The 27,452-nt window shown below is 45.8% G+C and overlaps 1 protein-coding gene and 1 long non-coding RNA gene across 6 annotated transcripts; both read right to left on the reverse strand.

Annotated features, from left to right (window-relative positions):
- On the reverse strand, positions 1-27,088 carry PPM1K (protein phosphatase, Mg2+/Mn2+ dependent 1K). Of its 5 annotated transcripts, XM_079991030.1 has the most exons (8): positions 22,877-22,894; positions 21,461-21,595; positions 17,833-18,353; positions 14,905-15,005; positions 8,353-8,518; positions 7,550-7,694; positions 6,309-6,443; positions 1-4,766 (listed from the first exon to the last, which is right to left on the reverse strand). In XM_079991030.1, exons 3-8 carry the CDS (start codon positions 18,267-18,269, stop codon positions 4,635-4,637), a joined length of 1,116 nt encoding a protein of 371 aa, XP_079847156.1. In that variant the 5' UTR covers positions 18,270-18,353; positions 21,461-21,595; positions 22,877-22,894; the 3' UTR covers positions 1-4,634. The 5 variants fall into 5 exon arrangements, with proteins under 5 accessions (XP_079847156.1, XP_079847153.1, XP_079847154.1 ...); XM_079991027.1 differs by lacking the exons at positions 21,461-21,595; positions 22,877-22,894 and adding an exon at positions 26,918-27,088; XM_079991028.1 differs by lacking the exon at positions 21,461-21,595 and having other exon boundaries at positions 22,877-22,969.
- On the reverse strand, positions 9,932-12,144 carry LOC307224470. Its single transcript, XR_013842557.1, has 2 exons — positions 10,210-12,144; positions 9,932-10,150 (listed from the first exon to the last, which is right to left on the reverse strand). It is a non-coding gene; the product is annotated as an uncharacterized lncRNA (long non-coding RNA).
- Positions 27,089-27,452: the final 364 nt, after the last annotated feature.

Raw genomic sequence — 27,452 nt, forward strand, 5'->3', positions numbered from 1 at the left:
CCTTAGGAGCAAGCTGTTTATTAAAATACTCTTCCATCTCCAACCTGCTTCCACATAATTTTTTTAAACAAAGCAACTGTTTGAAATGATGCAGCAGCTGGGCTACAGAACCCACAATAGAAATGTCCACATCCAATCACAGCGACCATTAAGAAACTTTAATAATCGTACACACTGCTGTTGTTGTTTTAAACATATGTGCTAGCAGACCGTGGTGTTGCCTTCGGCAGACATTCCTGACAGAGAGCAAGGGAGTTGCTGCGTTTCTCATTAAGCCCCAGTGCGGAAACAGTTAACCATGGTCTGCCAACAGCCTCTGCAAAAAATGCAACGGGGGGGGGGGGGAGCCTGCATTTGGACCACCCAACAAGTTTGCTTGCTCCCCCAGATCCTGAACAATCAACATTCAAATATCTACATTCTCGCCAAGGCAAAAAGTATGCAACACAATTTACACAAGTGCACTTCAGTACTTCCAACAAGTCAGTTACGATGCATGAAGCTGCGAAGTCACACTCTACATATCCAGGAATTTCCTTACATTGTCATCTCGCCTTTGGGGACGCACAGCGACTTCCCAACTTTGACACTCCAGGAGAGGGTCTCCCTCTCTCCAGTACATTCAGCAACGTAATAAAAGGATCTATGGTTTAGTAATATCAAAAGCAAATGAACTTCCCCCATCCCCAGTCTCAGAAACCCACTCACCCACCCTAAAAACTAGCACCTATTAATTCAGTTTGGTTGAATACTTTAAGTTTGCTCCCCACTGCCAGCATTTAGTTTGATCAAATCCCTTGTAACCAAATCAACCACCCATTCGCATACCAAAGCTCCAAGTTTTGTGCAAAAATACAGGCAAAGTTCTTCCGGCACACAATGAAAGAAAAGGCATTTTCAGCCAACAAAAACAAGGCCTGGGGCGCAGTTTGCATACAGCACGTTCAATGCCTCTCTGCAGGCAGCCACTGGTGGTTATTTCTGCGCAAGCAGTTTGGGAAATGCGACTGTTGCATTTATTCCAGGACATGCCGATACACTTTAGTGAATCATCAATAAACACACAAGACGTAACCGGCTGTGTTCTTAGATAAAAACAAGGTATACTATTCATTGTATCAAATTTTGAGTACAAAATTGTGCATTTGTGGATTGCTATTACTTTAGATCCAAAAATTGTTTACATTAATGTATGAGTTTGTATTAATGTTTATATGTAGAACATCTGAACATGGATTAAGTTTGTTTTACTTTTGCTGTGCCATATGGGTCACTTTAAGAAAGATATTCTGTATCTGTGGATTGCCAACACCTGTAAATCAATATTATGTTTGTCCATACAACTCTACTTTGTAACAGGTGCTCCTTACCCCAGCTAGTACTATGCCATAAGATCCACTGTCCTGTAATATCACATATGGCACGTACAGTTATTTATGGTTTTATAGTATTTTTGCTGTAAAATGTGTGAGATCACGATATTGTATTTATTTGTATTACTTAGAGCTTTAACTATTGATGAAGCCCAGGATGGCGAAACCAGGTCAATATTCCGGAAATCCTTGTCTTTAGACTCTGCGAAAGGGTTCTTTGGAACTGTAACAACCTTTCATGTGGATTGTTTGGGCCTTATGGACAGACAGGTGGACTAGACACTATTACACAGATGGACCTTATGCATGAACTGATTAGAGAATGATTCTGATCTACTGGGTCTTCTACTTTGTTCATTAGTTGAACTTTATGAGTTACTTCTGTTGAAATTTATGATTTGATACAATGAATAGTATACCTTATTTATCTAAGAACACAGCTGGTTATGTCTTGTGTGTTTATTGAGTATGCTTTACGTGACTATAGGTTGGTTGGTTTGTTGTGTTGGTACACATTAGTGGGCTAGAAGACTTAAGTGCTGGTGGCAGAAACTTTGTAAGGACTGTGACAAATGTTTCTTCTAATGCAGCCTTTGAGCCAATGGAACAATCCCAGCCAATGAGGGATCATCCGATTAACACAATGCCACAGAACTAGGTAGCCAAATTTGGAGACAGGCAGTGACCATTTTGTGTGTGTGGGGGGGGCTCTCTGTTCCTGGCCCCCGTGTGTGTTGATGGAGCGAGCATGAGCCCACCCTTCCGGATCCCAAATGACCCACGCTTCAGCAGCTGTGCATCAATTGGACGCGCACAAAAAGGTTGCTGTTTTTATACAAGATCTCCAAGGGCAACAAACCCCAAGTGAGAGAGATGTCAATATTCTCCTCACATAGGATAATGCATCACCCTGACTCTATAGAGACATATACTTTAGCCCTCTCTCAGCCCAGGTCCCAACAATCTGGGAAGTAGCAAAGAGGGAAACCGTTTTCACATGTGCCGTTGCAGCGACTAAGCGAAACAGCACTGGATGCAAACATTTTTTAACATATTCTTTTACTTATAAAGTAGATATATCATTTCTCTCTATATATCATATATACAAACATGTAGAATACACACAAGATAACACCAGAACAGGACCCAGGGCACTGTTTCCAAAGTATTTTGTGGTTTTCAACAGGTACATGGCCAAAGGAAGCTTTATGAACAGCTATGCAGAAATGAAACTGGAATGATTTATGCAAAAGGTGTGGCTCTAATTAGTACTGGCATCTAGCAGCAAGTCCACGGGTTCACATTGCGATCAGGGTTCAGCTAAAAGAGCTCAGCACTGCTACACCTCAGTGCCAGGTAACTTTATAGCGGCTTAATTCTGGGTTTTCGTAGAATCACAGAATTGTAGAGTTGGAAGGGGCCTTATGCGTCATCTATAGTCCAAACCCCTGCAATGCAGGAGTCTCAACTAAAGCACCCATGTCTGAAGGCCCATACAACCCCTGCTTGAAAACCTTCAATGAAGGTCCACCACCTTTCCAGGGAGAACATCCCACTGTGAAACAACTCTTACTGCTTTGGGGTGGTCGTTTTCAATTCCAAGTATTAATGTTCAAAGTATCTATGTCAGAAATGAAGAACTATTGTGGACAGCCTCTAGTACCGACAGTAAATACCAGGTGTTCTGGGGCTCCATCTTCCAGCAGTCCCAGCCACCATGGCCAATTGTCAGGATTATGGGATCTGCAGTCCACAATACCTGCAGCTGCCATGTTGGCTACCCATGATCCAGAGGTGTGAATGGTCTCTGTGACACAACACTCTGAATCATATTCTTGGCCTGCGGAATTTCTCGATTACATGCAACCTATTGAAGTCCTGCCAAGGAATGCTGATTGTTCCCTTGGTCCCCCCCCCATGTTACATTTGAAGTGGGGGAGTGTAGAATTTCCTGGAGAAACTCTATTTACCTCATTTAAACCTTTTGCTTCCCTCCAGCATTTGCTTCTAAAGTGAAATTCTGATTAAGACGAGTGGCAAGTCCAAATATAACCCTACCCGTTCCCTTACAAAAATCTCCCTTCCAAAGCGTATCCTCAACTTCTTGCTAACTTGGGGAGAGGGAAAGAAATCCCTTAGGAACTTCAACCTTTGTGCAACTGAACACTGAATACCCACTGGGCAACACGTCCCCATCCAAGTTAACTCTGTGCGTCTCAGACAGCATTTTTCAGTGGCTCTGAAAGAGAAGCAACATCTAAAAAGGAACTGAAGAACAAGATGTTCTTTGAAAGGGTTTAGCTCCTGAAAAGCAGGTTTCTTAAAAAGGGGGGGGGGGGATTACTTAGTATTGGTATATTTAAAGAAAAAACAAATAAATACAGAAAACCTACATTGCTTCCATCTTTCGGAAGAAACCTGACGATTGCCACTATCCCTGTTAGTGTTGTGTCCACTTCTGCCTTGAGGGTTACGGCGTGGTTCTCCAATTATAAACCCACAGACAGAGGAATAGACATGGGCTTCAGCCCAAGTGTAAAAGCCACATTCTGCTTATGAGAAATTGGACTTAAGGACAGGACATTGCACACATACACACAGCTGATATTTGCTGTTTGACTTCCACTGCACGGAGTCTTAGCCCCGAGACCAAGATCCCTTTCTCTCCGGAACTGGACGAACCAAAACCAAAGTCAGCTTTGGTGGTTAACCTGGTGCCAGCAGGCTGAGCAAAGCCAAGCAAAGCCAGCCACATTGCCTCCGAATCTCCTGGCTTTCTCTTACTTCTGTAAGTAGGGAAGGAAAGACTTGTGAGAGCGGAGAAGATGAAATGCCACCTTTTCTCTCCTTGTGCGCTTGCTCCCTTTCGCACTGTGCAAATTAAGAGAGCCCCTTTGGCCTCTTCGCTCTCTCTCTCTCATCCTCTAGAAACATACGCTGTGCATAAGAAACACTTGGTTAAAAACCCCTTCAGAGGGTGTGTCGCCCAGGTGCAGAGAGCCAGCATCTCGTCTGTGCCAAAGAACCAGACAGAATTATCTACGTTGGACGGAGGGGGCGAAAACCGCTGGCTCTGAGATTAAGCAGTAGCAGACGTGTTTGTTAAAGAGGCAACATCAAGTTAATGATGGTTTTCTACCCAGGCAGAAAGCACAAGGTGCTGGGAGAGAGAGAGATGGATGCAACTATCTACAGATCTGCTCTCTGCCTTGCGAGGCCTCCTACAGGACAGTCCAGTCCACATCTTGTAGCAGCAGCGATTCAGGCCCATCTCCCGCTCGAGGCAAAGCTCCGGCTGAATGAGAAGTTGACCTCAGAGTTCTTGTATTTGCCCCAGGCTCCAAACGGCACGACAATGGCAGTGCTGTTATCTTCCGTTCCATACTGTATGGCCTGAGGGAGAGATTGCAAAAGGCACGAAGCTTTAGCCCTTCACCCTGTTCGGCTGTATTCTTTCAACTAAGAATTGATGCAGGCAATCTGGAGTTTTGAAATCCTACCAAAATCAGGGGAAACTGTGACCTGCCCAATGTTGCTGGAATACAATTCCCATCACCCCAATCGTTGGCCATATTGCCTGAGGCTGGTGGGAACTGGTGTCCACAAGCATCTAATGTATTCCACAGATAATTCAAATTCAAGGGAAGTTCCACCCCCCAAAATTGTGGCTACATTATAGCCTCCCATTCCAAGCACCTCCCAAAGGCGCAAAAGCAATTGGACTTCATTGCCTGTGATTTGGCAGACTTTGCCTACACTGGAGGGCTTACCCCGCCTTCAAATTTTATCCACTTCTGTCAAAAGAGGAAATGTATGCATATATACACAAGTTTCCCAATTGTGAATGACGAGCAGGAGAGAAATAAAAGGGACTTAGATGGATCAGTCAAACTGGGCAATCCATAAAGTACCTTGCGCTCAGGTGGTCTGTTTTACAAACTACTAAAATCAGGATCTGAACCTAATCTTGTTATCAGTACATACTTTCTGGAAACTGAAGTCTGTGACTATTAATAAACAGGAACGGATTGATAAGGGTGTTGATACAAAAAGCTACCCACAAATTTCACCCACTGCACATTTCTGCATGTTGAACCTTTTTAGAAGTGTGTGAATTTCAGCATGGGGCAATAGCATCACAGGGTGGTGTGGAAGGAGAGAGAATAGCCCACAGAAGTTTTGACACGGGGTGGATACTGTTTAATAACAATCATCATAATGGTAAAAAATATAAATACAATTTTGATCATCATCAGCTGGATGCCACCACATTGTATACCCAGCTTAACACAGCTGCGGTTCCTACAACCTCTGACCATTGGCAATGCTGGCTAGGGCTGATGGGAGCTGGAGTCCAACAGCATCCAAGGGAGCCCCACATCAGTTACTCCTAAGTTACACTATCAATAAATGTGGGGAACAGTGATCTTCAGATTTTGGGGGGGAATAAAATAATGCAGACAGTCGTGTATTGATTTATTTTTTTGGATTCCAGCTGACTAGATATGGTAGAAAATACATCCATTGACTGCCTGCGTTGTTCAAAATTAGTATCTTCTCGGTTTGAGTAAGAGAACAGGTAAACAGTTGCAGCAGCAGTTCTGTTGACTTTTTCAGCATCTGCTTTCCAAAAGCAACTCTTTATATCCGACAGTGAAGCAAGACTGTGGGCCCCTGCTTGAGCAAGGGCACAACTGAAAGGAAACTGCTGTATCTGAGTTACAACTTCCAATTAGCTGTTGAAGACAATAAAATCGAATGGGAGAATTTTCCTTGCAGGAACACAACCGCCATATACTTTTAACAAACTGTGCTGTCTCGTCACTAGTTCGTAGGAGGTTGTTCCACCCAAAAAGAATCAAGCAGACTTAACTGGCTTTGCTCAAAACTGGACAGTGGTGGTGTTTTCTGCATTGGAAAGGCAGAAATGCCTACCTGCTCGGTTACAAGGTGAGCTGCTTCCGTGGGATCGTGACACTGGCTAACAAAGTCACAGATTTCTTGGCTGTTCACCATGAAGTTGATGCCGTCTGTGGTAAGGACCAGGAAGCTGTCGCTCGCATGGTGCAACTGAAATGACACGCCACACAAACAAAAGTATGCCAAATGCCCAGATTTCAGTAGTGATACAAATCCACAAGTGAGAGCTGCAACAAAGTGTTGCGGCGCGGCGTGGTCCTCTTCAGGGTTCCATCAGCCCCCTCTTTCCATGAACCTCAATTTCATTACCCTTCCCTCTAGTTTTATATTACCCCTCCCCCCAACCCCCCCCCCCACACACTTTGCATTCTGTGGCCAACCATGTTCAGTCTTCATAGGGCTATTTTGTTTTGGGATGGGGGCATCTAGTATATTTTTTATACAGTGGTACCTCGGGCAAAGAACTTAATTTGTTCTGGAGGTCCGTTCTTAACCTGAAATTATTCTTAACCCGAAGTACCATTTTAGCTAATGGGACCTCCCACTGCTGCCACGCGATTTCTGTTCTCATCCTGAAGCAAAGTTCTTAACCCGAGGTACTATTTCTGGGTTAGCGGAGTCTGTAACCTGAAGCGTCTGTAACCTGAGGTACCACTGTACTACTGTAATATTTTGAGTTTCCTTCTCAGCGGCCCCAGTTATGCTACAATCCTGCTGGCCCTCACCTGCCAAGTTAACCATTAGAGGGAGGGCAAATACTTTTAACATAGGTAGCATTCCGATCTTTTTCTCTCTCTCTCTGGCTCACCCTCATTAACCCTATAAGGGAAAGCGAGCAATACTGGCCAGGAACAGACATCAGTAGTGGCTCTCCCAACATCCCTCTCAAAGCCAGCTAGGCCTCAAGGGAAGAAAAGATTCCGAGATGCATAGCTAAATATCCAAAAATGCATCTCCCTGGCACTTGGCAACTCTGCAAAAGTGGCTTTATTGACACACACATTCTGTATGCTATCCAATGCACAAATGCTTTGTTGAAAAAATAAATTAGGCAGGAAACCACACACACCCCCCCAGTTCCAAATACTGTATAGACCAGGCCATAGCAGGGTCTGCCTGGGTACCGCAGTCTGAAAGAGCAGTGGTAGTGGGAAACACTTCTAAGGAATGGTAGCAGTGCCAGCTATTTAGTGCTGTGCCATCTTTACAAGAAAATGAGGTCAGCGTGTAGAAAAGGAAGGTGCTCAGCCTCTTACCTGGACCCGTTTTGTCTCTGGTTCCGCTATGACACCGTATTTCTTAAGGTCCAAATCTCCTATGCTGCGGGTCATTGCAAGCCTGCCGTTTACATGGGGCTGTCCCAGGCTGTTCCAGACTATGAAACCACCGGTTTTCTTGATTCTTCGCATGCGCAAACACACAAAGTAGGAAAGGAAGAGAGGATGGAACGTTCACTATGGTCGTACAGTGGTGCCCCACAAGACGAACACCTCACAAGACGGAAAACCTGCTAGACGAAAGGGTTTTCCGTTTTGGAGGCGCTTCGCAAAACGAATTTCCCTATGGGCTTGCTTCGCAAGACGAAAACGTCTTGCGAGTTCCTGCAGGTTTTTTCCCCTTCCCCCCCCCCCTTTTCCTAGCTGATCGCTAAAAGCCGCTAAACCGCTAATAGCGCTAATCCGCTAAGCTGTCAATGGGCTTGCTTCGCAAGACAAAAAAACCGCTATACAAAGAGCCTCACGGAACGGATTAATTTCGTCTTGCGAGGCACCACTGTACATATCCAAGCAATTAGCACGACCGATTTATGCAAGCGACGCCAACCACAGCTTTGCTGTGAAAGAGCTTAGTGTATTTTTGGTCTTTGTGGATGTCGCCCAGAGTGGCTGGGGAAACCCAGCCAGATGGGTGGGGTACAAATAATAAATTATTATTATTATTATTTGCCCACAGCCGCTCGTGTTCATTCCTTAGCAGTCTTTGCAAGGGATACAAATTTTACATCCCCCCCCCCCCAAGAAAAACAACAACTCCAGCCCAAGGTTTCTGGCGAAAGTACCTTTCCTTCTCATCCTTTCTTTCCGGAGTGTGGTCGATGGTCAGTTTCATGGCTTTCCCCTTGCGACACAGAAGGGCGCGGCTGTCTCCAACACTGGCCACAACCAGCTCAATCCCATCGCGTAACAAGGCCACTGTCGCCGTGGTCCCGGCGTTCAGCAAGGTGGCTACAAAACGTCATGCAAGGAGAGGCAGTCAAGGCCTGAGCACCACACAAGAAGCTGCCACTCAACTTAAAAAACATTAACCACCCGTAAAGAGTCACTGCTGTACAGCTAAAGCTACAAAGACAGGAAACAAGCAACGTGGGGGGAATGCACACAAAGCAGTAATGTTTTGACAACAAGACTCCATGCAGTGGGGAGAAAATGTGGCATGTTGGTGCTTGGGCTGGGTGAAGTCTGTGGCGAGTTCTCATCTATTCTCGAACTAGTAAAACAGAGCCTTAAAAGGGACGCGGGTGGCGCTGTGGGTTAAACCACAGAGACTAGGGCTTGCCAATCAGAAGGTGCTCCCGGGTGCTCAGTAGCAAAGCTGCTTGGTGCTGGATCAGTTTCCTTTTTGGGTACAGATACAGGAGAACTAAGCCAGTTATGAAAGGTATGAGAAGGCGATCAGGCGTTCGAAATTCACCAGGCGCATTTCGCACCTGGCTATCTGCTACTATCCATTCTGTTTTATCAGAATGAATATCAGCAACCAAAAAGTCATATTGAAAAATAGGACTTTCAAGCCACCTGGTCCCAAAATGGCAGCCATGCATTCCGCTGGGTGCGTGTGACCCTGGTTTATGGACCCATATGGTGCCCAACTTATAGACCCGAGTTCCTAACACTGGCGTCAGGTCCTGAGTTATGCCTATTTTTGCCCCTGAACTGAAATGCCAAGAGAATCTATGACAATTTTTTAATAAAGGGGAGAGGAGAGTTACTGGTTCGTGTATTTTTGTTCTTGTTTTTATCACAAACTTAAAAGTGTTTTTATACTGTATTTCTTTGTTGTGAACCACCATGAGATCTACGGATGAAAGGGTGGCATGCATTATAAAATAAAATAATAAATAATAAAGGCGAACTGAACACCTGAGGGGCGGGGGGAGAACAGAAATGCATCAAGCCTTGTTGTGAAGTGGAAGCACCACAGAATGGAGACGTTAGATAGGAAAACAAAAGGACAGCAACAGAAGAGGAATCTAAACTAGGCAATACTGTCATGAATTAAAACAGGTATTCTTACTGCAAAGAGCTCGCTGAGCAGCTGTTGAAAACTGCCCTTGTAAGGTTGCCCAACAATTTTTGATGGAATAATTTCCCCCCTTCCTCCCATCTCTTCTTGGATGTTTTGTATCATTAGGAAATTTATTTATTTCCTTGCATTCATATCCCACCTTTACTCCAAAGAGTTCAAGGTGGTATACATGGCTTCTCTTCCTCCCCATTTTATACCCACAAGAACCCTGTGAGGTAGGCCAGGCTGAAAGTGAGTGACTGGCCTGAGGTCACCCAGGGAGCTTAATAGATGAGTGGGGATTTGAGCCCTGGGTGGAATATAGACACATATAAAAATGCTTTTTAAAAAAATTGGAAAAATATATTGAATTTGCCATAAGCTCACCATGACCATGTAGTGTCAAATTTGTATGATGCAAATAAAATGCACTAAAAATGCTGCATTTGCAGCTGTATAGCCAAGTCCCTGGTCTCATGTCTTAAGTCCAACCCTCTAACCACAGAAAGCTGAATGTGGCCATGACATTATAGCACATTCAGCCTGGTATTATTTGTGTTTTGGACGTACACCTCATGGACTTGGGTGTGCGTCTTACTTCTAGGTCCGCCTGAATAACATTCCCGCACACTCCAAAGCAGGTGCTTAAATAAGGAGAAGCACTACACATGAAACAGAGAGGGGCAAACCACACTTTTTAGCATTGCTTGTAAGATACCTGTTTTAAGTAGCAACATGAATAAAGCACAGCAAGGCATAAAAGGTTGAGCTAGTTTTTGCCTTCTTTCTCAACTCCCCTCTAAATTTTGAAGGCCACCTCTAGTTCCCCCACCTCCCTCGTCCCAATTCAATTCCTTGCTTTTCGAACTGCAGCGCCACTTCAGGAAGAGACTATTATGGGTGCTTTTAGATGGGGGTTTAATATGACAAATGGGTCACCGAGTTCAGGGGGGATGTTTGCAATAGGCCTTTTTTCTTTAACTTGTTGGATTTCCTTGAAAAAGGCTGAATCCAGATTAAAGGGTTTTTTTGGGGGGGATGCAGGCTGGGCTGGCAGCTGTCTGATGGCAATGACGTCAGGTGAAAAACCTCATGAATCAGAGCACCCATCCCATAATGAACCCCGAGACATCAGATACCAATGTACAGTGGCAGGACATATTGAATCAATGGGTTTGTTTTTCCGCCCTTGGAAAGCACAAACGCCAGGGTAGTTTCGGACTTCGTTTGGGGTGGGAATTATCAGACATTGCTATTTTATTTTATTTTTATGCCCATAAAATTAAGGAAAGGTAAGTGGCACATTTTTGGATGTGCACCTGTAACCAAACATTACCTTAGCATCACTGCTCTGAAAGGCAACGCCTTCCCTGAAACCCCGTAGTAAGAGGCTGGCGTGATCTTGCCACCCAAAACCAGAAAAGAGGCACAGCTTTGCTCCTCTTGCACAGTGTTAAGAGCCTGACAACATGGCTTTTTGGGGTGAGCAATCTACAGCCCTTCTCCAAATACCACACTGAGATTTGTGTGTATGCACACACCCAATTTCTGAGGGTGTTGCAGCGAATCCCAGGGTCATAACTAAAAGCACTCAGGAGTGAGCGCACAGTAACTTCCAAGATAGCCTCTGCAAAAGGAGTTAAAGTAATTGAGCTCTTATCCTGTTGGGATAGGTAGATCCTAAAAGCCTGAGCTACTCAGCACTAAGAAATAACACAGCCCTCAATTTAACGTTCTCTTCCACTTCCTAAATGAATAGTGAAACTTTGTGGGAAGCCCTATGTTTTTTGTTCCTAAGCTTTGCTTCCAGGAGTACCATGCCCAGTTGTGGGTGCCACATTTCAAGGTGGATGTTGACAAACTGTCCAGAGGACAGTGATCAAAACAATGAGTGGACTAAGCTGTGTACACACCATACTTTCAAAGCATATTCGTTCCCTCAAAGAATTCTGGGCACTGTGGTTTGTCAAGGGTTGCTGGGAACTAACTCTGCACGTGGAAAACTACAGTACCCAGAATTCTTTGAGGGAAAGAACCTGTTTTGAATGTGCTTTAAAAGTATAATGTATAGAATGGGAAGGACCATTAGGATCAGATGATGCCAGACCACAACTTCCATCATGCCTGACCATTAGCCATGTTTCCTGAGATGAACGAGAATTTGAGTCCGACATCACTCACAGCCACAGGTTGCCCACCTCTGCCTAAATTGCCACAAGCTGGGCAATGCATTCATATCAACTGAAGTTTGTACAGGAGTCCTTTCCAAGTTTCACTGGAATGATGAGAGAATGTAAAAAGAAAAAAAATGCAAATAGGTGGATTTGTTCCGCAAGCGGTACTGCAGTTCCAAAATCAAGGAATCACACTATTCATAAAGTCACTAGCCGTTTGCCACCATTTATTCCAAAGGTTATCTAGCAGCATAAAAACACATTGGCTCAGAACACAAGTTAATTAACTTATTTTAAAACAAAGCAAAAATTTGTTTGCTTCCTAGACAGCTACAGAAATTATATTACTACAGAAATATTATCATCTAAAATCTTTCAAGAGATATCTTAACACTCACTGGGCACCTTTTAGAGCATGTCGTCACAACTAAAGTGACAAAGTGGTTGTGGGAACCTTCCGTTGGTCCCAGCTAGGAACCCGCCAGACTCCTTCACCTGGGACCACAGATCTCTCTTTCCACTGAAGCCCAGCATAGAGTCCCGGGCCTCCAATTCTAGAGCTGTTGGTCAGGTACAGTGTCTGCCATAAATAACATGTACACAGAGGCAAATAGGAAATTCACCCAGGAATTTTGCTCAAAGTAAAGAGGAAACCTGCAACACTTGGGATGATCAGAGCTGCAAAAGAGAGCGAAGCATTCCCTCTTAACTCAAGGGCTCTGCTTAGAAATGTTATGGGGGTATATTATTGCACCCAATTTTATTACGCATCCGTCTCTGATAGCAACCATGGCTTGGTTATTAAGCCAATCCATCTGCACACCTCCTGCTGTTCAAACACTCGGCTAGGGATTATGAAGTTTGGAATTGCACAGTTCTAAAAAGGCATTTTAAAGGAACATTTTATAAAATCCCCAAAGGAGCCTAGCCAAATAAGCAGTTTCATTAGTTGCACTGTGCACATCTGTCCTGGGCAAATATAATCAATCTCCGGGGAGGGAGGAAATAGTGGGGTGGGTTGTTTTTCGGGAAGTTTTTTGGCTTCTAGTTTTTAACTGAGTAAAACCCACTTATACATTTGCCTAGCTGTTATTTGTCCAAAAGTCCCAACCATTTGCATTAGGCAAAGATGTATACTTTAAAGGGCACTGCGGCTACTGTGCTCCAACCAATTTTAACATTAAAAGACCACCATCTCCAGTAGACTATAAGTACAATTCCCTGGGATTTTAGTTGCACAGCCACATTAGGGTGAGTAGGACACATGCAAGGCATAATTCCTGTTCACTTCAGAGCAACGGCCTGGTATATAAATGTAGCAAATGCATCCAAGTTTGGTGTCACAATTACAAATCTGAACATAAAAACAGGCATGTTTTCTGCAGCTCTTTCACTTCTTCAGTGTTGCAGGTTAACATATTAAAGAATTTAAAAATCATGGTTTTGATTGGCAACTTCTTAAGACGAGGAAACAAAAATTACACCACACCTTTTTTTTTATTAGTAACTATACTGTCATTACTAAATCAACATTATAAAACAAGACTCTGAGACTACCCAAATAGTGCATTAACTACAAGTCTAATAAAGCACCTGTAAATTCACGGCCCAGGAACATATTTTAAATTTCTGATTGTGTGGGGCAGGTAGGCATAGTTTGAACAAAACTGCTTGCGAGGTGTAATTAGGCCCCGTGGGCCAGAGGTTCACCATCAATGATGTATAGGCAGCAATAAAACTGCTAGTACATTTGCAAAGCTAAGCAGGGTCCGGTATGGTTTCAAACTGGATGAGAGACCACGTGTTGAGAGTCCTGCATTTCAAGGGGTTGGCCTCAGTATCCCCTCCAACTCTACAATTCTATGATCGTAACCATGCGGCCCAATCCCAAGCATACTTTCTCATAAGCAAGTCACATTGGGTTCAAAGGGCTTAGTCTCAACAGAATAAGGGCAGAATTGTAGGCTAGATCTGTAAAAGTGTCCTTGCTGGCTATGCAATATGTCCGCCATCCAAGAAGGATACTAAGCTAAACAAATACTTTCATTAAGATTGCTTATAGTGATATACATGAGACAAAAAATGCTGTCATTTAATATATTTTTGCATCAAGAAGTATCTATTTAATTTGGTGAGCAATAATAATTAAACCATGTAAAACTAAACAATACATTAGCAAGAGAACGAGATTAGGCATTGGGCTGGCAGGCATGTTATATTTTATAAGAAAGCAAGATGCAAAGAGCCACCAAGGATGAACTTATGAAGCTGTATTGGAACATCAGACCTAAGGTTGATCTTAATATTTTCTTATAAGCCAGCAGTCTCTCTCCAGGGTGTCAGACAGGAGTCTTCCCCATCCTAATGGGAAGAGCCAGGGTCTGTTACATGTAAAAATGTGTTCTACCATCAAGCTAGATGTTGTGTTTGGGACAGTTATCAAAAGGTGATAGAAAAGCGCATTGGCGTGTGTGCTTCTTTCATCAAGTTATCTACAGCCTGAGCCATAACATGAGGCCAACAACATTGCAGGCCTGTCTCCACTTAATTTAAAAACCTGAGTAAGTTGGATAGCACCTTGCATTTAACACAGAATTGGCACCCCATCAGTCCAACCACTATTATGTGAAGGTACTGGAGATCAATGGCCCTTGCTTTTAAGTAAGACTATAGCCTAGCCTTAAATTGCTTAGTCCATGCCAATGACGTTAGCCAACATCACCTCTGTTATGCGGAGGTCGGTGCATCAACACAGAGATTTTTTCAACAAATGGAAATACGTTTTTGTTCATCGCAACCTTCTAGATCCCAGTCATTTTAGCTCAACAGCTCAACGTACCTTTTCAAAACTTAAGTCCCACTGAGTTACACAGAAACTTGTGTATAGTCTCGCGGTGGAAAATCAGCTGTGGACAAATCTGCTTGAAGGTAACATTTCAAATAATTTCTTTGAATTATTTTAAGCAGCACAGGCTTATGAAGCCATGCTAACCTTGTAAAAACAGGATTTTAGCAAGTCCTTCTATATTTTACTTGGTGTTCTCTCTCTACAACTGCTAGCCTCAACTTTCAATAGAAAAAACAGTGGTTGCCACATGAATTTCTTTTTCTCCTGTCTTTTACGGCTGAACGGAAACAAGCTTCTTACTTACCATCCGCAGACAACTGAGCATGCCTGGCGTATGCTTTGTCTATTTCTAAAAACGCTTTCATCAATACCAATTCCATGTTCTGCTCCTCAGTGAGAAAGCCTCTGGAAAAAAGCAAGGAAGGGAGAGTATTGAAATTATCCCCAAGGAAGGCAGTGCAAAAGCTCCAATCCAAGAAAATCTCTAACATCAGCTACTGAGATAAAAGTGGCGGTAGCTGCAAAAGCACCAATATCATCCCCCTGGCCTTCTCATGGGTAGGCAACTGGTGTCGTCATATACAGCTGGAGGGAATCTTGTAGACCAGCCTTCACCAATCAGCTGTCCTTCAGACATTTGGAACAGCTTCCATCAGCACAGCTGGAAGGCCTATGGGGCAGGATCCAGGTTCAATCACTGGCATCTCCAGGTAGGGCTGGGAGAGACAGGTATACCTGAAACCCTGGAAGGCCACTGCTAGCCAGTGGAATGATGCAGAGCTACACAGACCAATATATAAGGCAGCTTCCTCTGTTTATATGAGGACAGCAGATTGGTGAATGCTGTCATAGGCCATCTAGCCTATAACTTCGTTTGCTTTTATGTTGTGTGTATTTTTGTGTTTTTATGCTGTTAACTGCCCTGTGACCCTTGGATGAAGGGCAGAGTTTATGTTTAATCAATATATATAAATAAATAACTCTACTGTCTGCTCACTGGAGGAAATCCAGAGCTAGACCACCCCAGTAGTCCAGCCTTTGTCTGAAGACCTACTACCAGTTTTTAACCCAGCGGTTCGCAACCTGTGGGTCCCCAGATGTTGTTGGACTACAACTCCCATCATCCCTGAGCTCTGGCCTTGCTAGCTAGGGGTGATGGGAGTTGTAGTCCAACAACATCTGGGAACCCACAGGTTGAGAACCGCTATTTTAACCTCTAAAGCCCTATATGGCCCAGGACCCTCGTACTTACAGGACTACCTCTCCTGGTATGCCCCATGGAGGACCTTATGGTCCTCAAATAATAATATCTTGGAGGTCCCGGGCCTCAAGGAGGTTAAACTGGCTTCAACAAGGGCCAAGGCCTTTTCGGCTTTGGCCCCAGCCTGGTGGAACACTATCGCAGGAGACCGGCACCCTGCAGAACTTGACATCCTTCCGCAGGGCCTGCAAGACGGAGCTGTTCCGCCTGGCCTTCGGTCCGGGCCCAGTTTGATCCCCCATCTATGGGACCCTGCAAGTTACCTCTTTGGCTCTTTTATCGGCTCATGTGGGACCAACATGGATAGCTGGCCCTGATGAATACTTGAGGTTCCCAACCCTTATGGTTGTAATTCGTGGGCAGTCATTTAATTTTATCCTGATTCTAATTTTTAAGCTGTATTTTAATCGTTTGATTTTGTTTTAATGTATTTGATATTTGATGTTAGCCACCCTGAGCCCGGTCTTGGCCGGGGTGTGTATATCTATATATCTATATATCTCTATCTCTATCTCTATCTCTAATCTCTAATCTCTAATCTCTAATCTCTAATCTCTATCTCTATCTCTATATCTTTACTTACTTACTACAAGCACTCACACATCCTCAGACCCCAGATAACCGATCCCACCACTGAACTGCTCTGAACCGCTGATTGAAATTCCCCAGGACGCCTGGTGCCTTTTGCTACTGGTGGGGTCCAACTGCAACTACGTGGAGATCTCTCGGCACCAGGTTGATGGCTGTCATCTCCATCAAGCCAGCTGGCTCATGTGAATCATGGACTCCTTTGCTGGGCATCTTAGTCCTCAATTATCCCATCAAGGAAAGTAAGTGCAGGGTGTGCTGCCGCCATTCCACAAGCCACCCAAACAGAACTCAGACCAGAGTTTGAGAACCACTGCCTTAAAAAGGTAATGGGACCCCTGACCATTAGGTCCAGTCGTGGCCGACTCTGGGGTTGCGTGCTCATCTTAGTGCATAGTTAATTCCATTTCCACTGTGTGTGTTTATCCTTCTTGCCTAGTGGGACAGGTGAAGTGTTGTAAGAGCAGGCTACAGCCAAGCAATGTAGCTGAGATCAGAGAATCAAATTTGGAAGGGACCCTGAACATCATCTCATCCAACCTGCCGGGCGAAGACATTCTGTTGTGGAGACTGTAACCTCGGTTTATTATTATTATTAATTGAATTTCTATACTGTCCTATACCTGGGGGGTCTCAGGGCGGTTCACAGAATAAAATCAAGATATAAAACCAAATACATAATCAAAAGAAAAACAACAACCCAATAACACCCCTCCCCAAAAAGAGCCATATTTTAAAAGGGCATAGGATGTAAATCAGATCAACCAAAGGCCTGGTTAAAAAGGAACATTTTTGCCTGGCGCCTAAAGGTGTATAACGAAGGCGCCAGGCAAACTTCCCTGGGGATAGCATTCCACAGACAAGGAGCCACTGCAGAGAAGGCCCCATTCTCGGTTTAAGGTGCCCTTGGGTGCCTAGCTTATACACATCAAGATGTTTCTCCTACTCAACTGTGCAATATCCTCTAGGTAAAGGTAAAGGGACCCCTGACCATTAGGTCCAGTCATGGCCGACTCTGGGGTTGCGGTGCTCATCTCGCTTTATAGGCCGAGGGAGCTGGCATACAGCTTCCGGGTCATGTGGCCAGCATGACTAAGCCGCTTCTGGCAAACCAGAGCAGCGCACGGAAACGCCGTTTACATTGCCGCCGGAGCGGTACCTGTTTATCTACTTGCACTTTGACATGCTTTCAAACTGCTAGGTTGGCAGGAGCAGAGACTGAGCAACGGGAGCTCACCCCATTGCGGGGATTTGAACCGCCGACCTTCTGATTGGCAAGCCCTAGGCTCTGTGGTTTAACCCACAGCGCCACCCGCGGCCCTTGCAATATCCTCTACCCCACTATAATTAAAAAAAAACCCCAAGGAGAATTCATGTACTCACTGGATGAATCCCTGCATGTGCTTATGGCAGAAGTCCGCTACCGCCACCCCACCGTGCCCATCGTAGACGGCAAAATACAGGACCTCGTCGGTCAGCTGGGCGTAATCAAAGCGGTCTTCGTTTTCCTTCCGCTTCCCAATGTGGCTGGCGCAGCCCACCTTGGACAGACTGACTTTAGGGATGGGCTTCCCATATTTTATGCTTGGTGGGAGGAGGATGGGCTCATCGATGCGGTTGTCCCAGATCCCGAAGGAGTCCCACGTGGCCGGGCGGCCGCTGCCGTCCAAGTCGAAGCGAGATGTCCGGCGTACGCTGGTGGAGCTAGGGCAAATAGCCGCCGCCCGCTTGTCGTCTTGCAACAGGCGCGATGTCAGCAGCGCTCTCCTCCTCACCTGGTGGCCTCCGTTTCTAACCAGATTAATTAGAGCAGTGGACATAACTTGGGATCCGCGGGTGTTGGGGCGGAGAAGAGAACCGTGGGAAGCGGGTCTCAGAAAATCCCCAAAATAAAGAGATCTGGTCTAGGGAGGGGAAACAAAAAAGGAAGTTTGTGTTGATGTTTTCTACGGAGTTAGGACATATTAGCAGCCGGGGGAAAGTGGATCGCCTGGGGGTTATTAGTACAATCCCAATCTCAACACACAGCCCCCTATCCAACTTGAAACAGCACTGGACCCTACTTAGCTTTGCAAATGTGCTAGCGGTTTTCTTGCTGGACCGGGTCGTTCCCGTGACTCAGCAACCCAGTTTTAAGACTCCTGCGTGCCAGACATGTCTTTCCTTTCTTTTCAATAAAAGCTGAATGAAAGCAAAGGAAACTCATTTCAGTGTACCCTATCAAATGTCAACTCCCAGCGAATGAAATGCATGTTTGCTCTTTGAGTTTTGATAGTCAAATGCACAACAGGCATGGGCTGGTCACAGCTGAGCATTTTTCCTTCTCATTGATGTTTAACTCACATTCACCAAAAAGAAATCAGACTGCAAACGCCCAGCATTTGCACTGAAATAAGGCTCCGTTCACATCAACAATACTGAACCTATAGTTAGAATAAGACAGGTGAGTGAATGTTATGTTTATTTACTTAATTTTCTTGAGAGTCCCATGGACTGCAAGAAGATCAAACCTATCCATTCTTAAGGAAATCAGCCCTGAGTGCTCACTGGAAGGACAGATCCTGAAGCTGAGGCTCCAATACTTTGGCCACCTCATGAGAAGAGAAGACTCCCTGGAAAAGACCCTGATGTTGGGAAAGATGGAGGGCACAAGGAGAAGGGGACGACAGAGGACGAGATGGTGGGACAGTGTTCTCGAAGCTACCAGCATGAGTTTGACCAAACTGCGGGAGGCAGTGGAAGACAGGAGTACCTGGCGTGCTCTGGTCCATGGGGTCATGAAGAGTCGGACACGACTAAACAACAAAAATTAAATGTATATCCTGCCTTTCCTTCGCAAAGGAGCCCAGGACAGCAAACACATCTGTGGTTTTAAAAAATACAATCAAGAATACACTTACAACTTGTTTAAAATGTCGAAAGACTATTAAACTCATCTAAAAACAATGAAACCATATTGTAACCATATTGACTGCTGGAATTGCTCAGCTGGTAGACCTGGGGTCATGGGTTCAAGCCGCACACCGGGTAAAAGATTCCTGCATTGCAGGGGGCTGGTTGAGAAAACCCTAGTGGTCCCTTCCATATGATTCTTTGAACCAGATTATGTTTCTGGATAGGCCAGCTGAAAGAGAATATTTTCAGCAGGCATCTAGTAAAACGCAGCGATGGCGCTTGCTTCATGTCAACCGGCAGGGAGTTCCAAAAGTACAGTGCTGCCAGGCCAAGAGAATGACTCCTTACCAATGCAAAATTAACACTATGTGACACTTGTAGAATTCAAAGTTCCACAGAATGAGCCCAAGTTGGCTACTAGTGGCAGTCAGTCAAGACTTCCAATTTCAGTTAGCTAGTATGGTTCAGAGAATATACTGTATTTTTTGCTCTATAAGACTCACTTTTCCCTCCTAAAAAGTAATGGGAAATGTGTGTGTGTCTTATGGAGTGAATGCAGGCTACACAGCTATCACAAAAGCTAGAACAGCAAGAGGGATTGCTGCTTTCACTGCGCAATGATCCCTCTTGCTGTTCTGGCTTCTGGGATTCAGAATATTTTTTTTTCTTGTTTTCCTCCTCCAAAAACTAGGTGCGCCTTGTGGTCTGGTGCGTCTTATAGAGCGAAAAATACGGTAATTTCACACAGGGATCCGAGTTCGGAACTCAACGTTATACCACCCTCAGCCCCAACACAAACCTTTTTTTAAAAAAAGGTGTTCTGTGTTTTCTAGCTCAGGAATGCTACAACCCTCTGTGTCATCTCCACAGGAAGACTCAGATTCAAATCTTCCCCCCAGAAAATTGATAAGTAGTCCTGGAGCTGGTCACTTTCTAAATTACAGCGTTAGCAAGTGAAAGGATAAAATGGGGTGAAGAAAAGAACAGCTACTCTGAATAAGGGCAGAATGAAAAGGTAATAGAAACCTCAACCTCCACACTCATAATGATTGCAGAAGTAAGTATGGAGATCTTTTCTCTGTTGGACACAGGGCAAGAGGTAACTGAGCCAGCGCTGTTGCTGTGCCAACATTTATTTATATAAAGGTCTGGACCTGTAATGGCACCAGGTCACCAGATTACACAGTTCCCAAGTAGAAGCAAGAGTTGCAACTCCACCTTTCGTCTTCCTAAGCCCTGCCTCTTCAGGACTCTGAGCTGGTCTCCCAGGTAGTTTTCCAGTTGGAGAAAATTCTAAATATGAACTCAGTCATTCATCCACCACCCCTGCCCCCACCCGGCCACTATAATTCCCAATACAAACACTAGGGTGCCTTCAGCGTTGGGATAAACAACCTGCCACCCCTCCAGATGTTGTTGAATACCAACTACAAGAATCGGCTCCCTGGAAGAAAAAGTGGCCTATATAAACATATTAATTTTTAAATGAAGTTGCTCCATCTTAGGAACTTTCATTGGGGGGCTATGCCTTCCTAATGGAGCACATTTGCCTATCTGCTGTTTAAGGGTAAAGGGACCCCTGACCATTATGTCCAGTTGCGGACGACTCTGGGGTTGCGGCGCTCATCTCGCTTTATTGGCCGAGGGAGCCGGCGTACAGCTTCCGGGTCATGTGGCCAGCATGACTAAGCCGCTTCTGGCGAATCAGAGCAGCGCACGGAAACGCCGTTTACCTTCCCGCCGGAGTGGTACCTATTTATCTACTTGCACTTCGTGCTTTTGAACTGCTAGGTTGGCAGGAGCAGGGACCGAGCAACGGGAGCTCACACCGTCACGGGGATTCGAACATTCGACCTCACCCCATTGCAGGGATTCAAACCTCCGACCTTCTGATCGGCAACCCCTAGGCTCTGTTGTTTAAACCACAGGCCACCAGCGCCTGCTGCTTAGGAACAAGCAAAAGGAAGGGAAAACACATGGATCAGGAATCAGCAGCAGAGGGGAAATAAGTCAAATAACTGCAGAAAGCGAATATTACTTGGGGGGGGGGGGTTTACTGAGTCCCAGAAGTTCACCAATGTGATCAGAGCCAATACCAAAAAAATCACAATTTTACCTTTAAGTGTTCTGACCTATTTCCAAAGGAAACTGATCCTACCACTGGGGATTTTGGCTCGGTGGTAGTGGTGGAATTTTCCACCTACTGCTCAGAAGAATGTTTCAGCAAAGGTGTGTAAACACCCAGCAGTGCCTGAAGGGTTAAAACAGGTTCAGCAGAAGTTTTTTTCACACAAGCTGAGGTGGGAAGATTATAGAGGAATGACCTTGTTTCAGAGTGCAGCCAAAAGCTACAAGGCATTGCTTATGTAAATTCTTTGAAACCAGGAAAGTTTCTACAGTGCAGAAATTTGGATCACTTCCTCTAAGCTTCAAAAAACCTCACAGTGACTAGGAGCAGCCTTTTCTCAATCCTGGACCCCAAATGTTGGGAGGACTACAGCTCCCATCATCCCTGACTGCCGGTCCTGCTAGCTAGGGATAATAATAATAATAATAATAATAATAATAATAATAATAATAATAATTTATTGTTTGTACCCTGCCCATCTGGCTGGGCTTCCCCAGCCACTCTGGGCGGCTTCCAACAAAGATTAAAAAAACACTATGACTAAAACACCAAACATTAAAAACTTCCCTAAACAGGGCTGCCTTCAGATGTCTGAACGACGGGAGTGGAGATGCTCCTTCAGGTATACTGGGCCGAGGCCGTTTAGGGCTTTAAAGGTCAGCACCAACACTTTGAACTGTGCTCGGAAATGTACTGGGAGCCAATGTAGGTCTTTCAAGACCAGTGTTATGTGGTCTCGGCGGTCGCTCCCAGTCACCATGATGGGAGTTGTAGTCCAACAACATCTGGGGGACTCAAGGCTGAGAAAAGGCTGGACCTACAGGGTGTATAAATGTGTGGATAACTGCTGTAAGAAAAACTGCACTCCTGGGAAGGGGGAGGTGCAAAATAACTTCCCTTTGAAGTCCCTTGCCCCATCACCTATTTAAAACAAAAAATTCCTTCCAGTAGCTACTGGAAGGAATTTTTTGTTTTGACTATGGCAGACCAACATGGCTACCTATCTGTAACTGCACCTATTTAAAGACATAGCTTTCCACATAATCTGCATACAGTGGTACCTCAGGTTAAGTACTTAATTCGTTCCAGAGCTCTGTTCTTAACCTGAAACTGTTCTTAACCTGAAGCACCACTTTTAGCTAATGGGGCCTCCTGCTGCCGCCGTGCCGCCGGAGCACAATTTCTGTTCTTATCCTGAAGCAAAGTTCTTAACCTGAAGCACTGTTTCTGGGTTAGCGGAGTCTGTAACCTGAAGCGTATGCAACCTGAGGTACCACTGCAGTTACCAGGCTTTCGGACTCTCTCAATAAATTGAATCCTGCAAGCTATTCATAGCTTTAAGACCCAAGTTAAGAACATACTCCCATGTAAAGCTGAGCAACTCATGCACTTCTAAGGATTTACCTGGCTGTCACTGCTGCAGGATCTTGATTCAAGACCAGCCAAACAATAGGATGCCTTGCACAGGGTTTATGGGCTGGGCAAGTCACAATTGCCTATGTGATGCTTGCATGTGTTCAAAGTCAAACCTGTACAAAGCAGTCACTAACACATCTAATGCTGGCTCGTGGGTACTTTATTTTCTCAGCCCTGCATTGGGACCAGCAGGATTAGTGCATTCAATGCCAACAAGAGATTACAATCCACTTAAGAAGGCGGGAGGAATTTGATTCAGTTTGCATTTAAAGGCAAATCTACCTTATTGACACTTTCTGAAATATGCCAACTGAAAAGCAGAATGTCCTGGGTTCAAATTCCCATTCCAGCTCACTCAGTGACTTTTGATTGGTTCCTCTCTTGCAGCCTAACCTATCTTCCAGTTGTTGGCAAGGATCAAATGGGGAAGGGTGGAGAGAAGAGACCTCTGAGCAGGCTTTCTCAAGTTTGGCCCTCCAGATGTTCTGTGACTACAATTCCCATCATCCCTGACCACTGGGTCCTGCTAGCTAGGGATTGTGGGAGTTGTAGGCCAAAAACATCTGGAGGGCCGAGTTTGAGGAAGCCTGCCTTTGAGCATTTGGACATAAACTTTAATTTGTTTAGATTCTTATACAAGCCACTTTTCAGGATTAATCAAGGTGACTCGCAGGATATAAAAGCACAAAACTCACCCGCAGGGCAATTTGCAAGCCATAAAAGTGCAATTTGAAAAAACCACACTAAGACATCTAAGCAGGTTATAGCAGCAATAAAACATTAAATAAGCACGGGAAAGTATGCAGCAAATGCAGCAAAACAAATAATTTTAAAAGTAGCAGTTAAATACCAAACAACTAAAATAAATACCAACTAAAAACAATGGGGGGGGGGAGAAGCAGGGAATCCTCAAGGTCTTATTAAATGGCAAAAAGATAAGAGCCATACTGTTAAGTTGTGGGTAGACATAGCAGACGACACAGTGATTTCTCCAAAGCAGCTCTTTATTCGTAAGCTGGAACAGAACTGAACAGCAAACAGCTCAGCCGGCTGCTTTTATAGGCAGTCGGCTGTCAACATTGTAGCAGCAACAACCCAGGGTTTCCCGCCTAAAATAAGTGACGTGGACCTGAGTGAAAACTATCTACACGATACTCCTTTTGGCCAGGGTGAGAACTTCAATACATAACACCTACCTACCTACCTACCTACCTACCTGTCTAGGCAAAGAGTTTGAAAAGCATGGAGCCACCACACGAAAAAGACCTCCCTGTCTAATACTACTTTCAAGTAAGGTCTCAAAGGTCAATCCAGAACACTTTGGAATGGCAATGGACAAAGGGAGAAATCCACTTTCCCGCCCACAGCAAATTACTTTGAGTGCTCGGATCCCCTACACAAAAGGTCTCAAGCAAAGATTCAGAGCTCGTTCCAGATTTTGGTGGGCCCTTAAATAAAATGCAAAGGGGGGTGGGGCAGGCAACACATTCCCTGAGAGGGCTGGCTTCACTACTATCATCCCTCCCAGGCCATTTATCTACCCTCTTCCTTTGAGCAGGGTCCACAAAGCTGCCCAGGGCTTGGCATATGGAAGCATCTTCTCCTTCGCACTACTGACAGATTTAGGAGAAAGCAGGTCAATAGGCTACAAGGAGGAGCAACTCATAGAATCATAGAGTTGGAAGAGACCACAAGGGCCATCGAGTCCAACCCCCTGCCAAGCAGGAAACACCATCAGAGCACTCCTGACATATGGTTGTCAAGCCTCTGCTTAAAGACCTCCAAAGAAGGAGACTCCACCACACTCCTTGGCAGCAAATTCCACTGTCGAGTTTTTTTGTTTTGTTTTTAAACAAGTATCCCCAGAGGTCTCCGGGAAGAGATATTGGAGAGGGGGTCCTAACTGAGGCGTGCACAACTCCTGACGTCGGCGCAGGGGTGTGTCTCTGCTTCCACGAATAGCAAAAGGAATCAGACTCGGAAGAAACCCCCGAGGGTCATGGAGGCCAATGCAGGCATCTCACTCAACACGCGGTGCCCCATTCAATTTGAACGCATCCCCTGGATCATGGTTAGTTTTGCAAATGCGCTAGCAATTATTATTATTTTGCTGCACCACTAGGAGGGCACCATGGGCGTATCGGTTGCGTCACGAAAGTTGGAAAATTTTCTCTTCCACCAGAGCGAAGACACCGCCTCCTTGCGTGTAAAGAGAGAAGGCGAGAGAGAGAGAGAGAGAGAGAGAGAGAAAGCCGAGCCACGCCTCTCCTCCCTTCCCCCCGCGAGATGAACAGCAGGCGTTCTTCCAGCAGCTTCAGCTGCGTTCCACATTTGAATCCGCGTTCCAAATTGGAATTCCCCGGGCTCGCGTTCTAGAACCCGGCGGTTTCCAACATTCGCCGCCGCTGTTGCGCAGCTCCGTCTGCACCAGCCCAGCCCGCCTTCCTGTTCGAGTTCCTGGCAAGCAAGCGCCATTTGCACCGCAGCCAGCCGAGAGCGCTGGAGGAAGCTGTTGCTGCTGCTGCCGCCAACGGCTTCCTTCCATACGATTCTTCTAGAAACAGGCCCCCCTCGTGTGCACCGAACATCGCCTTAAGGAGAAACGCGACTGTGAACGCGAGACCCGGAAGGAAGGGCCGCCGCAAGTTCCACCTCGTGCGATTCTATTGCAGGCGGAGCGGGGGTGGGGGGATACTTGTTTAAAAAAAACAAAAAAAACTTTGCAAAATAAAGGGGGGGGAGAGAACCACCCACATATGTTTCCCCTGGAGAAAAGACAGCAAGATGCACGAGCCCGTTTTCTTGCTTTAAGGCAAGCGCAAAGGAGCAGCCTGCAGGTTTAAAGGCGCAACAAACGAACTGGGAGTGATGTGTCTTTAAAAAATAATAATCAGGAAGGAGGAATGCAAGGTGAAGGGCTGGATCACATGTCTCTACCCGCTACAGTTAAGAACTTAAACTAGTGGCCAGGTGAGGGGGGCGGCGGCAGAATGAGCAGATAAAATTTATGGGGATCTATAAACAGTTATTACTCGTGGCAACTAAAATGGAGCGTCCAGGTTCAAAGGCAATGTATCTCTCTGCCTATCAGCTGCCATGGAAACCAGCAGCCGGAGTAGCTGAATCATAGTGGCTAAAGAGGTACCCGGTTCAAATTTCGCCCCTGCCATATATTCACGGCGTGAATTTAGGCAAAGGCACTCTCTCGACCTCGGCTCTATCTATGGGTAATAATAATGCTGACTTACCTCGCAGGGTTGTTGTGGAAACTGCATTGAAGGGGGGCTGGACTGGATGACCCTGGGGTGCCCCTTACAGCTCTGTGCTTCAAAAGGACCCTGAACACTTGAAAATGCTATGTAATTAAAAATAATTGTATTTTTTTGCAACTGAAGGATACAGAATATTAGTCTTGGATCTGCCCTCAGTCAGATCCTGACATGGTCGTCCTAGGTACTTTAAAACTGGAGCATCGAGGAACGCTCCACGTTTTTAGGCGGAAACATCTGTAGCCGTCGAGCGATGCAGTCCCAAGCACATTTGCCGCCTCACTGACTCTGTTCAGCCAGGCTCTTTTCCACAAGCAAGTACTGCATTCAAATTCGGCCTGCAAGCAGTTCGCTGCAGCCTCTCCCTACCCCATACATGCAATTTGGGACAACCCTGGAGAAAATGGGTCGAGGCTTGCAAGCCAAGCCTGTCAACCGAGCGCGCAACAAAACCCAAAATTAAGAGAAGTGGGGAAACCCATCCTCTTCCTTAGCAGGGCATGTCCACGCCAAAAACTGAGCGCCAAGAGGACGCCTCAGCGGAAAGCCCTGGAAAGATGCATAGCATAGGGGACGAACGGCGGCTTGGAAACGTTCCTTCTGCGCGCCAACGCGAGGAGGAGGCGGCGGCGGCGGTGGCGGCAGAGAATTGCAACCTTCCAGCCGCCTCCCGTAGCTTCCTGTGAAGCGCAAGCAATGCAAGAAAGCTGAATGGGAAGCAAGCGAGCAACTGGCGAAGGCGCGAGCTTTCTCTCGTTACCTGGCAAGGCTTGCCCTCGAGGAGATGCGTAGCAAGGCGGCCGGTCCTGCCTCTCCCGCTGGACCAGAGCACTCCACCCGTGCAAAGAGGAGGAGGAGGAGGAGGAGGAGGAGGAGGAAAAGCAGTGGCAACCAGCAGTCGACACACTTCTCCCCGGCGAATTCTCCAAATATTTCCCTGCGCGCAATGGCCGTGCGTAAAAGGCGAGAAACTCGATCCGGCGAGGAGTCTGACAGCTCTCCTGCCCTATCGAGGCAGGGCCCAGCCCGCCTCCCGGAGCCAATCGAAGCCGCGGAGCCGAGCGAGCCTCCTTCCTTCCCTCCCTTTGCCGGCCAAATTCGCCTCGGAGTGGGCGGGCTCCTTTGCTCGAGGCCCGGGGGCGCGTGATGCAACGCGGCGAAATGACACCGGTCCTCCCCGCCCTCTGCACGGGCCAATAGTAGCAGCGCTTACATTTGCGCGCTGGGCGGCTTTCTCCCTCTCTTCCCTGATATTTATTTGCATTACACTTAGGAGGGGTGCAAGGTGGGGTGGA

Source organism: Podarcis cretensis (genome assembly GCF_951804945.1).
Source record: "Podarcis cretensis genome assembly, chromosome: 9".
NCBI lineage: Eukaryota > Metazoa > Chordata > Lepidosauria > Squamata > Lacertidae > Podarcis > Podarcis cretensis.

Excerpts from the sequence above, each read along its gene's own strand:
- PPM1K (XM_079991026.1), bottom strand. Across the intron at positions 8,519-14,904 it reads TGCTCAGTTGTCTGCGGATG|CCACCTTGCTGAACGCCGGG; the intron begins GTAAGTAAGAAG and ends GACGTTTTGTAG. Across the intron at positions 6,444-7,549 it reads CAGAGACAAAACGGGTCCAG|TTGCACCATGCGAGCGACAG; the intron begins GTAAGAGGCTGA and ends GTGTCATTTCAG.